General features: G+C 42.4%; 1 protein-coding gene across 1 annotated transcript in view; it reads right to left on the bottom strand.

The window, feature by feature from the left end:
- LOC144685927 (serine/threonine-protein phosphatase 2A catalytic subunit alpha isoform) overlaps positions 1 to 16,436 on the bottom strand; it is a 30,485-nt gene extending 14,049 nt beyond the window's left edge. The window contains exon 1 of the mRNA XM_078550954.1: positions 16,048 to 16,436. Within this exon, the coding sequence (XP_078407080.1) occupies positions 16,048 to 16,149 (102 nt within the window). The 5' untranslated portion in view covers positions 16,150 to 16,436. The remainder of the gene's footprint in view (positions 1 to 16,047) is intronic.
- Positions 16,437 to 17,625: the final 1,189 nt, after the last annotated feature.

Raw genomic sequence — 17,625 nt, 5'->3', positions numbered from 1 at the left:
TATCCTTCTTGAAGCCAGCTCCACATGCATTCTGGCAAAACTCCCACAAAATCAATTAAGATAGACTAGACACTGTCCGGGTGGCCGAAAAGCATCACCCCAACCAGGTCCTGCTTTCTCAACTCTCAAATAGCAAGTGTTCCAGGGAGAACAAAGAAAATGTTATAAAGACGCTCTGAAGCTCTCCTTGAAGCCTAGCAGCACCGGCATTAATGACTGGGAGGACCTAGGAATCGTAGCATCCCTAACTGCCCTTGAGAAGGTGGTGGCGAATTGCCTACTTGAATCGCTGCAGTCATGTGGTGTAGGTACACCCACAGTGCTGTTAGGGAGGCAGTTCCAGGAGTCTGACCCAGTGATAGTGAAGGGTCAGCGATATATTTCCAAGTCAGGATGGTAAGTGGCCTGGAGGGGAACTTCCAGGTGGTGGCGTTCCCATGTGTCTGCTGCCTTGTCCTTCTATATGGTAGTGGTCATGGGTTTGGAAGGTGCTGTCTAAAGAGGCTTGGTAAGTTCCAGCTGTGCATCTCGTAGATGGCACACACTACTGCCACTGTGCGGTGGCAGAGGGAGTGAATGTTTGTGGATAAGGTGCCAATCAAGCGGGCTGCTTTGTCCTCGATGGTGTCAAGCTTCGAGTATTGTTGGAGCTGCATTCATCCAAGCAAGTGGAGAGTATTCCACTTGCAGATGGCTAACAGGCTTTGGGGAGTCAGGAGGTGAGTTACTCACTGCAGGATTCCTAGCCTCTGACCTGCTCTTGTAGCCACAGTATTTATATGGCAAGTCCAGTTCAGTTTCTGATCAATGGAAACCCCCAGGTAGTTGATAGTGGGAGATTCAGCGACGGTAATGTCATTGAATGTCAAGAGGCAATGTTTAAATTCTCTCTTGTTGGAGATGATCATTGCCTGGCACTTGTGTGGCATGAATGTTGTTTGACACTTCTCAACCCAAACCTGGATACTGTCCAGATCTTGATGCATTTGGACATGGATTGCTCCAGTATCTGAGGAGTTGCGAATGTTGAACATTGTACAGTCATCAATGAACATGCCCACTTTTGACCTTATGATGGAAGGAAGGTCATTGATTAAACAGCTGAAGATGGTTGGGCCTAGGACACTACCCTGAGGAACTCCTGCAGTGATGTCCTAGAACGGAGATGATTGACCACCAACAACCTCAACCAACTTCCTTTGTGCTTGGTATGCCTCCTGTTTTCCCCCTGATTCCCACTGACTCCAATTTTTCTAGGAGGCTTAGATGCCACACTTGGTCAAATGCAGCCTTGATGTCAAGGGCAGTCATCGTCACCTCACCACGGTTGTTCACTCTTTTGTTCATGTTTGAACCAAGGCTGTAATGAGGTCAGGAGCTGAGTGGCCCTGGCAGAACAAAACTGAGTGCCAGTGAGGTTATTGCTAAGCAAGTGCCACTTGATCGCACTGTTGACGGCCCCTTCCATCACTTTACTGATGCAGAGTAAGCTGATGGGGCAGTGATTGGCCAGGTTTGATTTATCCTGCTTTTTGTGTACAGGACATACCGGAGCAATTTTCTACGTTGTTGGGTAGATGTGTGTTGCAGCTGTACTGGAATGGGTTGGCTAGAAGCGCGGCAAGCTCTGGAGCACAAGCCTTCAGTACCATTGCTGAAATGTTGTTAGGGACCATAGCCTTTGCAGTATCCAGTGCCTTCAACTGTTTCTTGATATCACGTGGAGTGAATCAAATTGGCTGAAGACTGGCATCTGTGAAGCTGGGGACGTCTGGAGGAAGCCGAGATGAATCATCCACTCAGCACTTCCTGCTGAAGATTACTGCGAATACTCAGCCTTATCCTTTCCACTGATGTGCTGGACTCCTCCATCATTGAGGGTGGGCATATTTGTGGAGCCTCCTCCTCCAGTGAGAGTTGTTTAATTGTCCACCACCATTCACGACTGGATTTGGCAGGATTGCAGAGCTTCAATTTGATCCGTTAGTTGTGGAATCTACACTTGTTGCTTTTGTGGTTTGGCACACAAGTAGTCCTGTGTTGTAGCTTCACCAGGTTGACATCTCATTTTTAGGTATGCCTGGTGTTGCTCCTGGCATGCCCTCCTGCACTCTTTATTGAACCAAGGTTGATCCCCTGGCTTGGTGGTAATGGTAGAGTGGGAAATATGCTGGGCCATAAGGTTATAGATTATGGTAGAGTACAGTTCTGCTGCTGAGGCCCACAGTACCACATGGATGCCCAGTCTTGAGTTGCTAGATCTGTTAGAAATCTATCCCATTTAGCACGGTAGTAGTGCCACACGACACGATGGAGGGTATCCTCAACGTGAAGGCGGGACTTCGTCTCCACAACGACTGTGCGGTGGTCACTCCTACCGATACTGTCATGGACAGATGCAGGTTGGGGAGACGAGGTCAAGTCTGTTCTTCCCTCTTGTTGGTTCCCTCACACCTGCAGCAGGCCCAGTCTAGCAGCTATGTCCTTTCGGACACGGCCAGCTCAGTCAGTAGTGGTGCTGCCGAGCCACTCTTGGTGATGGATATTCAAGTCCCCCACCCGGAGTACATTCTGCATCCTTGCCACCCTCAGTGCTTCTTTCAAGCTGTGTTCAACATTGAATACTGAAGTGGGAGGGTACGTGGTAATCAGCAGGTGGTTTCCTTGCCCATGTTTGACCAGATGCCATGACACTTCATGGGGTCCAGAGTTGATGTTGAGGACTCCCAGGGCATCTCGCTCCCAACTGTGTTGCCACCTCTGCCGTTGGGACTGGACATACCACCATCATCATCCTTGGGTATCTGGAACGATGTAAGGTACTTTTCTGTGATTATGACTACATCAGGCCATTGCTTAATTAGTCTGAGACAGCTCTCCCAATTTTCAGCAGTACATGTTTGTAAGGAGGACTTTGCAGGATCGACGGGGCAAGGTTGCCGGTGTCGTGGTTGATGTTGGGCGGTCCATCCTGTTCCATTCCTTTCTATTGACTTTGTAGTGGTTTGATACAATCGAGTGGCTTGCTAGGCCATTTCAGAGGGTAGTTAACCATTAACCACATCGCTCTGGGTCCAAGTCACATGTAGGCCAGACCAAGCGAGGACAGTAGATCTTCCTCCTGTGAACCAGATTGCTGACAATCGACAGCTTTTTATCGAATTCAAATTTCACCATCTGCCTTGGTGGGATTCGAACCCGGGTCCCTAGATTACTGGTCCAGCAATAATACCATCGCCACCATAAGCATATAGTCGCAAGTGTTTCCTTTTTTTCATTTTCTTTCTATATTTCATCTTTTAAGTCCCCAAACCCTGTGCCCATGTTTTCCAATCTACTCCTACATCGCCATCATTAAAAGATGTAAACTAGGGAATCTTCCTCATCAATGATCAGAAATAATTATGTATTAACACCCTTCTTCCCTTTAGGTGCAGGCTTCTTATAGTTCAGGAAATCTATTACTACAAGCTACCAGTATAACAAAGGTTCCAATTCTTTCTCCAATGAGTCTTAGGTGGATTGGCATTTCCTGATCAATTCACCATTAAACTAGTGGCTAAATTTTTGGTGTTAAAGGAAACCCCAGTAAAATTTCCATTCTAAGGGATCTCCTTTCTGAACTTCCAAAAGTTAGTTCCAGGTATTGAAAGCAAAACATTAGCATTTCTCTGAAACATTCAATAATATATAACAGAAATGACAAATTATCAAAGCAGATTTGAGTCAGGATAAAAATATTAAGTAACTAGTTAAAAGGAACGAAAGAGGTAAAAACTAAGGGTGGTTTCGCAAAATGGTGGTTCAGTGGGAAGTAGCATCCTGCGGGGTTCTGTTGTGTACATCAATGATGCACATATACACAGTAGTAAATTAGGTATACAAGTCAGTATGAAAGAAAGATATAAGATATTGATATGACGGTGATATAGGCGAATATGTGGCAGATAGAATACAATGACAGTTAGTATGAAGTGCAACGTCCTGCTAAGAAAATAAAATAAATTATGATACTTTGAATAGGGAAAGCCCATAAACCAGTCTATGGAGCTATAAAAATCAACCAAAGCACAGCATACATCTGTAAGCTAACAGCAAAACACATATTCAACAACATCCAATGACATCTCCAATATATGGCAGAATTTGCGACACCAGCTGGCACTCAGGTGCAGAAACTCTAAAGTCCCAAACAAGAAGTTGGAAATACTGTTAAATTATTCTTATTCACCTACACTGGCCAAGCCAGTTTTACCAGCTTTTAGCCGAGTCACAAAATGAAATATACTACCTTTCGCAACAGAAGAATAAGCCAGATTAATCCCACCTCATTTGGCATAAAAATACTTTACATGTGAGTTGCCCAGAACAAAATGGTTGTTTGCCTTTCTAATTGTTTTTGACTGACTTAAAAGTTAAGTGTAATGGTCATGTAATTATTCAATATTTTACCAATATTAGGAATTTATAAGCTTTGAAATACACTTTAATTAGTTAGCTCAAAAATTTAAAAACACTACTTTTTAAAAATTCATTCATGGGATGTGGGCTTCACTGGCTAGGCCAGCATTTATTGCCCATCCCTAGTTGCCCTTGAAAAGGTGGTGGTGAGCTGCCTTCTTGAACCGCTGAATCCATGTGGTATAGGTATGCCCACAGTGCTGTGAGGAACGGAGTTCCAGGATTTTGACCCAGTGACAGTGAAGGAATGGTGATATATTTCCAAGTCAGGATGGTGAGTGACTTGGAGGGGAACTTCAAAAGGTGCTGGTTTTCCCATTTATTTGCTGCCCTTGTCCTTCTAGATGGTAGTGGTCATGGGCTTGGAAGGTGCTGTCTAAGCAGCCTTGGTGAATTCCTGCTGAGCATCTTGTAGATGGTACACACTACTGCTACTGTGCGATGGTGGTGGAGAGAGTGAATGTTTGTGGGTGTGATGCCAATCAAGCGGGCTACTTTGTCCTAGGTGGTGTCAAGCTTCTTGGGTGTTGTGGGAGCTGCACTCATCTAGGCAAGTGGGGAGTATTCCATCACACTCCTGACATGTGCCTTGTGGATGGTGGACAGGCTTTGGGGAGTCAGGAGATGGGTTACTCGTCAGAGGATTCCTAGCCTCTGACCTGCTCTTGTAGCCACAGTATTGATTTGGCTAGTCCAGTTCAGCTTCTGGTCAATGGTAACCCCTAGGATGTTGATAGTGGGGGATTCAGTGAGGTAATGCCACTGAACATCAATGGGTGATGGTTGGATTCTCTCTTGTTGGAGATGGTCATTGCCTGACACTTGTGTGACACAAATGTTTCTTGCCACTTGTCAGCCTAAGCCTGGGTATTGTCCAGGTCTTGCTGCATTTGGACATGGACTGCTTCAATATCTGAGGAGTTGTGAATGGTGCTGAACATTGTGCAATCAGCAGCAAACATCCCCACTTCTGACCTTATGATGGAAGGTCATTGATAAAGCAGCTGAAGATGGTTGGGCCGAGGACACTACCCTGAGGATCTCCTGCAGTGATGCCCTGGAGCTGAGATGACTGACCTCCAACAACCACAACCATCTTCCTTTGTGCTAGGTATGACTCCAGCCATTGGAGAGTCATGTCCCCCCACCCCCGCCACCCCGATTCCCATCGATTCCAGTTTTGCTAGGGCTCCTTGATGTCACACTCTGTCAAATGCTGCCTTGATGTGAAGGGCAGTCACTCTCACCTCAGGAGTTCAGCTCTTTTGTCCATGCTTGAACCAAGGCTGTAATGAGGTCAGGAGCTGAGTGGCCCTGAAGGAACACAAAGTGAGCAGTGAGCAGATTATTGCTAAGCAAGTGCCGCTTGGTAGCACTGTTGAGGACCCCTTCCATCACTTTACTGATGATCAAGAGTAGACTGATGGGGCAGTAACTGGCTGGGTTGGATTTGTCTTGCTTTCTGTGTACAGGGCATACCTGGGCAATTTTCCACATAGCCGGGTAGATGCCAGTGTTGTAGCTGTACTTGAACAGCTTGGCCAGGCGCGCAAGTCTTCAGTACTATTGCCAGAATATTGTCAGGCCCCATAGCCTTTGCAGTATCCAGTGCCTTCAGCCATTTCTTGATATCACGTTGAGTGAATCGAACTGGCTGAAGACTGGCATCAGTGATGCTAGGGATCTTAGGAGGAGGCCGAGATGGATCACCCACTCGGCACTTCTGGCTGAAGATTGCGGCAAATGCTTCCGCCTTATCTTCTGCACTGATGTGCTGGGCTCCCCCATCATTGAGCATGGGGATATTTGTGCAGCCTCCTCCTCCAGTATGTTGTTTAATTGTCTACCACCATTCACGACTGGATGTGATGTGGCAGGACTGCAGAGCTTAGATCTGATCCGTTAGTTGTGGGAGCTCTGTATATCACTTGCTGATTATGCTGTTTGGCATGCAAGTAGTCCTGTGTTATAGCCTCATTAGGTTGACACCTCATTTTCAGGTTATGCCTGGTGCTGCTCCTGGCATGCCCTCCTGCACTCTTCATTGAACCAGTGTTGATCCCCTGGCTTGATGGTAATGGTAGAGTGGGTGATATGTTGGGCCATGAGGTTACAGATTGTGTTCGAGTACAATTCTGCTGCTGCTGATGGCCCACAGCGCCTCATGGATGCCCAGTCTTGAGTTGTTAGATCTGTTCGAAATCTATCCCATTTAGCACTGTGGTATTGCTACACAACACGATGGAGGGTATCCTCAATGTGAAGGCGGGACTTCGTCTCCACAATGACTGTGTGGTGGTCACTCCTGCTGATACTGTCATGGGCTGGTGCACCTGCAGCAGGCAGGTTGGTGAGGATGAGGTCAGGTATGTTCTTCCCTCTTGTTGGTTCCCTCACCACCTGCAGCTGGCCCAGTCTAGCAGCTGGGTATGCTTATTTTGTGTGAAATTTTCAGTGACCCTGAACTGCTAGGAATTTCTTTACTTTTCCAAAGAATCACATAATAGGACAGAATTTAGCTTCTCAGTCAAGAGAGTTTGAGAATTCTGAGTTGGTTATGACATAGTTATGGTCATCTATTTGTACTTATACTAATCCTGTTAAAAATGCCTTAGGTTGGTTTGGAAAGGGCTGTCTTTTCAGTGGCTAAATCCTAAATTAGAAGAACTGCATTTTCTGGTTATGATATATGAAAATTAATGGAAGCATTATTTAAAATGTATGCATGGTACATAAGCACCATAGCATAAGAAGTAGCCCGACAGCTTGGACAGTCTTGGGTTCATAGCATTCAGGTTTGATAAATTCTATTCTGATCAGTTACAACGTTAACCGCATTTGTATTCTTAGTTTGTGCTGTGGTCAAAAGATCAATTATGGAATTATCTAGCTTCAAAACTTGCCATTTGCCTGTTTGCTCCTGCAGTTGATCAGAATCAGTTACGCCAAGTCAAAATAATCATATAACACAGAAGCTAAAAAGATAAAGCTACAGGAAATGGTTACCGTGAAATGAATATTTTAGCCAGTTTTATTTTAATGTAGTCCACCATGCTCAACTCTATTGATTTAAAAGAAACATTATCAGTAACATTAGTAAGATCATATTCATTGTCAATTCTGGTACAAGTACCTTGCTATGAAGGGCATTAGTAGTCAATCATGTAGTGTGAACTGATTTCACATGTAGGTCAGAAGCTGCTGGGTTTTCACGACTACTAATCCAATTTCAAACACTAAAACTAATCAATGAACAGATTTAGAAAGGACAGATTGCAATCTCAAATCTTGTTTAAACACAAGTAATAGGATTGTTTCAGACCACTCAATCTTAACGTTTGCAGCTCTTGACCATGGATCAAATCATTTCCATGTACACATGCGGAGCATCCCTATGTTTAGTGTCATACTGTTTGCTCCTGACTACATAGCTTGACTTGTAGAGATATTAAGTCCTTTAAAAGAGATATTAAATTAGATCTGTACACAACTGTGGCAAAGATACTGACCAGCCCACATGTGGGCCTGACCAAGTAAGGATGGCAGATTTACTTCCCTAAAGGACATTAGTGATCAAGATTTTATTTTTCTGACAACCTGGTGGTTTCATGGTCACCATTACTGAGAGTAGCTTTTAATTCCAGATTAATTAATTGAATTTTGAATTCCACCAGCTGCTGTGTTTCCGGGATTTGAACTCATTCCCGCATGGACCTCTGGATTACTAGTCCAGCATAAATGTCCGTATGGCTGGGGAGGCAGTTAAAGTTTGATGTTGAGGTTAACAGTCCGTTCAATAGCTTCAGCTGGTGCAGTGTGAATGGTTTTGATGCCTCAGGGCAGAAGTTCAATATGTGGCTTGGATGGCCACAGTCACAATTTGAGCTATTGCTCATGTTCCACTTGTAGACCAATAGACACATCTTCCTTGGCCTGTCCAGGTTTTATATGTAAGGTTGAAATCTGGGGCTTCACCACCCAGGTCAGTTACCAGGTTGCAGGTGATGTTTGCAATCAACCAGGTGGTGCTCCACCAGGAGGTGTCATCAGTTTGCTGGGTGTGGAGTGTGTTCTAGTCAGGGCTGCAGGATTTCAGATGAGTGGGTGGGATTTTTGTGGATTTGTGTCGGAGAGAGTACTTCATTAGCTGTCAGCTGATGGTGTTCTGCGAGAACGTTTTCCCTGCCAACATCAGGAAATTCACTGAATGTGTGCTAGCACAGGAAGCCAGTGTTGGTCTCAACATTCCATAAATAATCCTCATGACTTCCCAGAGGTGGATATCTACCATGTTTGTGTAGTGGCTCCTGAGTCAGGTTGAGCAGCAGTACTCTGCTGCTGGGTCGACCAGGGCAAGTGAAGCAGTGCACATCTGCTGCCCCAGATGGTACCTGCCAGTTTTTGTATCAGATTCTCTCGTCTTGATCTTAGCTCCAATGTTCTGGAAGTGTTGCCAGTAGGTCAACGTACAGTCAAGAGTGATACCAAGATATTCTGGTGTTGAGTTGTGGATGAGTAGCTCCAGTGACATTACCACTACACCACTGTCCTCCTGGTGGGCAGCTGTCTACTAATGAATGTATGCACCAGTCAAGCCACATTCAATACTATCCCTCTTCTTTTCCTCCAACCAAAATAAAGACAACATTGTACATCTTGCTTCCCAAATAAGCATCCACTAGTGCAGGAGTCTTCAACCTGAGGATGTTTAACATCCAGTCTGTGGTTCCCAACCTTTTCTAGATGGATGGTATTAACATGAAAAAAGCCTAACAAAATTAAATCCAGAAAAGTAAGAGCCGTGTTCTTATCGTGAGGATAAAGGTGAGTGCTGCACTTTACAGCTTCAAACCATTTAAGCAAAAAACATCATCGTGCTCTAAATAAACCATAATAGAGCAGTATAGCTACACCATGGTATAATGCCTTTGGTTCATGGAACAGGTTTTATGGTTGCAACCATTATTGTTTCTAATATATGAGATGTTAATTATACCAAATGTGCTATTAGAAGCTTTTAAAAAGAAGAATCAATAGTCAAAAAAATTGTCTTATATGCCAGATTTCAAGCCATGGGCAGTTCGAGTCAAGGGTCCTTGGAGTGCGGGAACAGACCAGCTCACAAGCAGGGAAGTGGATAAATAGTCCGGCGTCACATTGTACCAATGCAACACCTAGCTGAATTGTCCAAGTAAGGTATTTTTAAAAATTTTATTCAATTAAAATTGATGCATGGCAAATTCTAAAAATGTCTTCAGACAGCTGGATTTGAGACACCATACCTACATGTGCCAAATTATGCATTCTACCAGTGAAATTTTGCAATTTACCAAGATTTAGTTTTGAAATGCCAAATTTTTATCTTGTGGCTCCCAGTTATTCTTTTAGGCAATTTTTTTTTTAAGTAATAAGGCTGGCGAACCCTGCACTAATGAAAAGGATGACAAGAGAACAATCCAGCAATTCAGTTTATTTATGCCTAATTTATAGCCATGCCTATGACTTTTTTGTTTTAGTTTAAATATTAACCATAGGGTTAGATTTCAAAAGGACACTAAAACCTCAAAATTAAGTGATTCAAAGATACTCTGAAGTTGACAAATCTGGACAACCCCCCAACAGATTAAACAGGAATAGAAAATCCAGTTTAATTAGATAATTTCTTTGGAAAATAAGTGTGTGGTCTTCAAACAAATAGAAACCACAATTTACAAAAATAAGTTGTAGCACTGATACTGTCTTGTATCAATGGTACAAGATCCTGATTTTGGGATGACTTCTTGAATCATGCATCACATTAGCACAAACCTGACCCACATTTTATCACAGCCACTCAGCTTATTTGGGCCCTTTCAATCACACTTGCATACATCCAAGAAGTTCATTACTGTCATCCCATGGCACAGATGGGCAGCCAGTAAAAAGTTTACTCTGACACCAGAGCACTTAATTTGGATTTGAGGTAACTTGATATTGATGTATTAAAATATTTAATTCCATTTATTCCTTCATTTAATGAGGACAGATAGAGAATATATGAACAGCATCTCATCAAGCCACTCTCTACACCCCAGAGCAATCTTCAATTACTTATGAATTATTTAATTAAATAACTTATGAAGCCCAGTTTAACACAGATGAAAACACAACTGCCAATGTGCACACTTCATGGTCCCAGAGATAGACAGGGCATCAGTTCAATGTCTCATCTAAAAGGTGGCACATCTGACATTGCAGCAATCCTTTAAGTATTAAGCCTCGATTTCTGTATGCAAGTCAGGGTGCGGCACAAACCCCTAACCAACGTACCCACAAATTTTTTTGTTGTTTCTGACCAAATTGTAGGCGTTTTAATTTTTTTTGTGTTACTGAACAGTAATTTAAAGGGATTGACTTGTGCGCGAATGTGCAGCTTAAAAGGAATGCTGCCCCAAACCCTTCCTGACAACTGAGCCAAGCTAACACTTAAAAGGCTTAAACTGACAATAATCTATTACTTCTCTCCTCACTGACAAACGATGAGAGATTGTAGGAAAAAATTAAGCATATCAGACCAAAACTCCTTTAATTTATACTTATAAAAATACTATTGGTATTTTATTCATATAACATGTTCGCTCTGAAGAAGTCATACAGATTCAAAAAGTTAAAAACAAAAAACTGCGGATGCTGGAAATCCAAAACAAAAACAGAATTACCTGGAAAAACTCAGCAGGTCTGGCAGCATCGGCGGAGAAGAAAAGAGTTGACATTTCGAGTCCTCATGACCCTTCAACAGAACTGTTCTGTTCTGTTGAAGGGTCATGAGGATTCGAAACGTCAACTCTTATCTTCTCCGCCGATGCTGCCAGACCTGCTGAGTTTTTCCAGGTAATTCTGTTTTTGTTTCAAAAAGTTAACGCTGTTTCTTTCTCCACAGATGCTCCCGGACCTGAGTTTATCTAGTATTTTCTGTTTTTATTCCAGATTTCAAGCATATGCAGCAGTTTGCTTTTATTTTGGATTTTTAAGATACTGATTTTTTTAAAATTAAATTGATGCTAGCTTTTAAAAAGCAATTTAGGTCCTTAAATTTCCTTGATTGGATTTGAACTCAAATCCTCTGGATCACTAACTCAATAACTGTGACAGTACCATTTCCCCAACGTCAAATAACCTGACACTAAATCAAAAAGCAGAATTTGGCCTTTTGTCCAAGAAAAAAATATGATTCGTGTGTAGCTTTGAAGTTCATAGGGTGATAAATTTGGTGGAAAGCACTTCACCATAGCTCAGAATCATTCTCACAAACTTAATATGAGGCAAACAATATGCACTTCCTGGCTCTTCCTCCTTTGACCAATCATACGACACGCCACTTAATCAGTCCTAAACCAGACGCGAAGCACCACATTATTACAATAATTACACCTTTTACAGTAATAAAATCCCCATCGCCAACAATTATCACATCTTTACAAATCAGAATTATTTGAGGCCAAGTCATTTCTCCAGGTTCTCAGCTTCAGTTCTCAACAGAAAAAGTACTACCAGCCAAATGAAGGCTCAAACTTCTCTCCTATAGGAAAGATAACATTGGTCAATTAAATCCAAAGCCAAGGTAAAAGACAAGAAATTTCACTACACTGTATTCAAATTGCATTCAGAGATTCAATGATCAACAAAACAGCCAAATCTCAAGCTTTATGATGGTGACAGCAAAATTTAGGGCAGGATTTTCCACACCCATTCGCCGCTGGGATCTTCCAGTCCCGCCACAAGTCAATGGACTTCTGGCTGGGGCGCTGCCTCCCACCACGGCGGGGCTGGAAAATCCCGGGCTTAGTGTTTTAATTTTAAAAAAGCTACCCAGTTTGTATTGCAGGCAACTGGTTTGGGACTTTGTTGTTTGAGGCTACAGGGTCTTACCACCATTACTTTCAAGTTTTCTAGATGCTTTCCATACTTCCTCTAATAACCCAAACCTTGTTTCCTATCTTGCCAAGTAGATTTTTCCTAAACATTTAGCACTCTTGGAAGAAAGTTCTTTCTTGAACAATATCGATGCTAACATCATTGTTTACTTAATGATCATTTATGTCACTAAATTCTAATCCTTCATATTATTTTGAAGTGATAATGTGCATGCACTTCACCTATATAGTATGCAATACATTTTGATTAGTTTTCCTTAGTAAGGGCCTTGATGATAAAGCCACAGATTTCTTCAAACTGCATTGCAAAAACATAAGCAGAACTTCAGTAGTCTCAATATTTCATTGTTTTGACAAACATCCAAGTAATGTATTTGCTTAACTTTAAAGAGCATTACAATGACATATGCTCAATACATACATCCAGTATTCTTCTCAATACAATGCCTCAATCTTAATCTTTCCATCAAATGTTCCTTAGGTCTCCCTCATCTAACAACTTTGGTCCTGCTATCTACCCATACCATCAATGAAACACAGCTCTACACAAAAGCTGCCTTGGAAAAAAATGTTGTCTTTTTCATGACAAAGCATGTTTTTCCTTTTAATAACTCTAAAGCACAAGCTGATGTCAGCAGCCTGACAGCTTTCTCCCTTCCCTAGTTAAGGAACATCAAAGCAATTTGTCAGCCCCCAGTCAAACCAAGAAAGCAAACAAGACAGGCCCACCACCGCCGCACCCCCACCCCACCCAAAATCTAAATGACCAATAACATACATGCAGTGAATTTAGCCATTAGATAATGTAAATCTGAACTTCAAATTAATCAAATAAAATTTATAAAAAATATTGCCGCTCTGATGAAAGGACACCACAACCTGAAACAATATTTCTCTCCACAGATGCTGCCTGACCTGCTGGCTATTTCCAGCATTTTGTTTTTATTTCAGATTTCCAGTATCCATAATATTTTGCTTTTCTGTTATAAAAAGTATTCTTAGCATAGAAGACTAACAACATATGGTATTACAGTGCTAGAACACTCCCGAGATGAGCTTCCAACCTCATATTCATGCCATCACTAAGATCATCTATTTCCATCTCTGTAACATCACCAGTCTCATCTCATTTAGTGCTGAAACCAACATTTATACGTTTTTTTAACCTTTAGATTTGACTATTCCAACACACTCCTGGTTGGTCTCCCACATTCTACCTTCTGTAAACATGAGGTCATCTAAAACTCTACAACCCATGTCTTAATTCGCACAAAGTCCAATTCGCCTATTACCTTGTGCTCTCCGACCTACGTTGGCTCACAGCCAAGCAACATCTTGATTTTAAGGCTCTCATCCTTGTTTTCAAATCCTCCCCATGGCTTTGACCCTCCCTACATCTGGAATCTCCTTCAGCCCCACAACTTTTTGAAATATTTGCACTCAAGTAATTCTGGCTTCTTGAGCATCCCTGATTTTAACCAACCCACAGTGGCCGTTCCTTCAGTTGCCTAGGACCTAAGTTCTGAAATTCCCTTCCTAAACCTCTTCACCTCAATTTCCATTTTTAAGGCACTCCTTAAACTATTACTCTGGCCAAGTCTTTTAACATCTGACCTAATATGTCTTATGCAGCTCAGTGCCATACTGTTATGCTCCTGTGAAGTGCCCTGGAATGGTTTATAATTATGGAGCACCTTTAACAAAGTAAGTTACTGTTGTTGTTGCAGGCTGTCAAAATTCCAAACCTCAGCCACATGGTTAAGCTGAATAAAGGCTGGTTGTGTAGTGCAGTATTGACAGATCAACCACCACCCTCTTTATTGCATGTTGATGTGTGACCCAGGGGGGGAATAAAGCTAGTCTTGGTTGAGCAGCAGGAACATTGAGAAATTTCACCATTTTAGGCACAGAGAAAATTCACGTGGGGTTGTTGGCAACAAAATGTTCTACCAGTTCAGTCATGCATCAATACATTTTACCACAATAGTAACTATGCCTCAACACCCTAAAAAAGCTATTAAAAATCTACCTGCAAGACAAAACTGACTGACACTGAATGGCCAAACCGCTCCCTGTCAGAAATAAATAGGTCAGAGTTAATTCTGGCACAGCTTTAGAATACACTGCCAGTTACACATGCAAATGGAAGAAAATGCTTCAAAGGCATCAAAATGGCAAAGCATGTCACAAGGCCTATTCAGCCAATTTAACTTAAATAAAAACAAATAAAAACGTTTTTAAACATTTAAACAAAAATCTTGAGAATACGCAACAACCAGTTCACATATGATCAATATTTGTATCCTTGAGGCTGCCTATTCACATCACAAATTTAGAATCCAATAGCTATGGGGGGGCTTAGTGCCAGAAAATTTATATAATTTTACTTTCAGGTTAAATGTTAGGAAATACCTGCCACTTGATTTATCAAAAAAAGTCAATGGGCTATTTAAAAAAAAAAGCATGATGCATATTGCTGAAATGCAGCAATGTCAAAAAAGCTGGCTTTAATGGTTTGTAACTAAAGTTAGAGAAAACAGGGCAGCATACTGAAAATGCAAGCATGTGCATTCCATTCTTCAATGACGTCAATTTGTTTTCAAAATACACACCTTCCTGTACACCACTGTTGCTTAATGATGTAATTTCAAAGGGCTATGATACACCCATTGATAAGTGAATGAACAGCATTCAGTGCCAAAAAAATCTGTGCCCAAGTAATGAATTTTCATGCACAAAATTCCAGTGAAGGGCCAAATGTGGGATGATAGTTGAGTTAAAAAACATTAATCAGAACAAAATAACCTAAGTATTTCCGGACAAACATACATTACCTGGTATTAGCATTAATATTTCCATAAGGAGATACCCTACAAGTACACTGTAATTTACAGGATATAAAGCTGTTTTCTTTCCTTTCACCAGTGCAATCCATTTAGGATGATGTATGCAATATCTGATCATTTGGTTAGACAATATGATTTGTCACTTCCTCCTCCTCCTCTCTCCTGTTACGTAGTCAAATAATCGTATACTTTCCGTAGCATTATAGACATACACAAAAAAAATTCCGTAACATGAAAGACATACTCATCAGAGTGAGCGACAGACATTTACGAGCCGTCCCAAGACAATTACAATTTTCAGGATCGCACAGAAGTTAAAACCAAGATGGTATATAATGCAGTTATACGGTGGGATATGAAATACGGTGAATAGTTATTTTGTTTTTGGTAAAGGTGTGGATAGAGAATGGGCAGTACTTGAAGCTATTATCTCAGACAGGAATGGATTTCTTTTGCTCAGTGCGCTCGGTTCCAGCCGCTGGAAGTGCAGCCCCGGAAGGCGCCATTTTAGGTTTTGAGTTTCTGCAGCAAACAAATGCCGGCTCCCTCATCCTGGGAGCCCCGGCAAATAAACCCATATCTCAATCCTTGATTGAGATCCAAGCGGATCGATCGCTTACAATCCTTGGGGGGGGGGGGGGGGGGGCAAGAGAGGGTTAGGGAACGAAGCCTGGTCATGAAGCCGCTTTAGGTTTAATCTTGAGTCGGCCAACATTTTCCGACGGGGGCTCGGGCACTTAGGCCGCCCGGCGGGGCGGGGGAAACCAGTCAGCGAGCCGCTGGCCGCTGGTTTAAAGGTTAAAGATAAAGCCGGCCCGCGGCCTCACCTTCTCACATAGCGTCTTCACTTGGCTCTCCGTCAGCTGCTTACAGTCGTTGAGCTGCTCGATCCACTGGTCCAGCTCCTTGGTGAACGCCTTCTCATCCATGATTCACTTTACTCCGATCACCCGCTGAAGCAACCGACTCACACAGGACGGCAAGAGGTGGATCTTATATCAAGGAGCAATATTTCCCCCCCACCCTTTCCCCCTTTATTGGAAAAAATATACAAATAACTTAAAAAAAACTGCCCAGCAGCGGAGAGGTCGCAAAAGTGAAAGTTTTGCTGTGGAGCCGGTGCAGCAAGCTGCCGTTGGGACCCGGTTCCCAAACCCTCTCCCTCTTCCCTCCGGCTCCAGATTCTGTTCCACAAAATGGCCGCCAACCTGCAGTCAGCTCCGCGCAGGCGCGCTCCTGCTCCTGTACCCGCCCCCACCGCTGACAGCCGAGCAAGCGCGGCAGCTCCCAGTCCAGCAGCATTACAACCGCTGTCGTACAGTCCAGCATCACTGCCTGTGGTGACTAAGCCAACCACCGCCCCACCCCCCTCCCCCCTACTACATACACACATCCAACTGATAGAAAAGTTGCCTCTAATGCAGTTTTAGTTTATGAATGCTGAACTCTATTGACAACGAATTCAAAAGGTTTCATTGCTAGGTTCAACTCCTTAAAGGGAGTTAGTTTGGGGTGCATTCATTTTTGCACTGTTGAGCAAAATTCTGAGTTTATTTCAAAATTCAGGCAAAACCTGGTTTTGGCTTCGGAGGTGTGAGGAAGGGAACCTCGCTTGAGGTTGATATCCTTTGGAATCCCGGACACCTCACTTAAGCAACCTGTAGTTAGGTTCAATAATTACATAGAGGGAATATTGTCACTTCTGCTTTCTAAATATTTCAATTTGAATTACTGGGGGATGGACTCTGCATTCCTGTAATAAAAATTGAGTTATTTTCTGGCAGGAGAGTTGGAATTCAGTTTAGGCAGTGTAAAATGCTTCAACGATTAGTCTCGATGGTACCAAATCCACCTCCTTACAATGACATTTATTGTGGAAATAGTAGTCCTAATGCTTTTATAAAACTCTTTGTAATGTTTTTATTGATTTTTGCTTAGATATCAGATTAACTGAGTGGCAGTACCCTTACCCATGAGTCAAAATAAGTCCTGCGTTCATGCTATTCTCCATTGACACTTGAATACAGTATTAAGGGAGAGCTGTACTGTGGAGGTGCCAACCTTTTGATGCGGCATTAAACATTAGCCCTCAGGTAGATGTAAAAGACCCCACCATACTCTTAGAAGATGAGCAAGGAAGTTCTGTCAGTAGAACACTTTATCTATCGCTTAAACAGATAAGCTGGTCAATATCTCATTGTTGTTTGTGGAACTGTTATGTGCAAATTGACATCTGCATTTCCCTACATTCCCTACTTCAAAAGTACCTAATTGACTGTAAAGTAGTTTGGAACTTCCTAAGGATTTTTCTTCCTTACAAAAACAGCAGTATAGAATACAAAGAAAAATTGAATACGAATTTACATTTTCTCATTTTGTATTTTTCACTAATTTCATTCATTTGA

This window comes from Cetorhinus maximus, chromosome 10, assembly GCF_964194155.1.
Source record: "Cetorhinus maximus chromosome 10, sCetMax3.hap1.1, whole genome shotgun sequence".
Classification (NCBI taxonomy): domain Eukaryota; kingdom Metazoa; phylum Chordata; class Chondrichthyes; order Lamniformes; family Cetorhinidae; genus Cetorhinus; species Cetorhinus maximus.
Note: the sequence above shows the minus strand (reverse complement) of the source record. Positions and strands in the feature narration are given on the sequence as shown.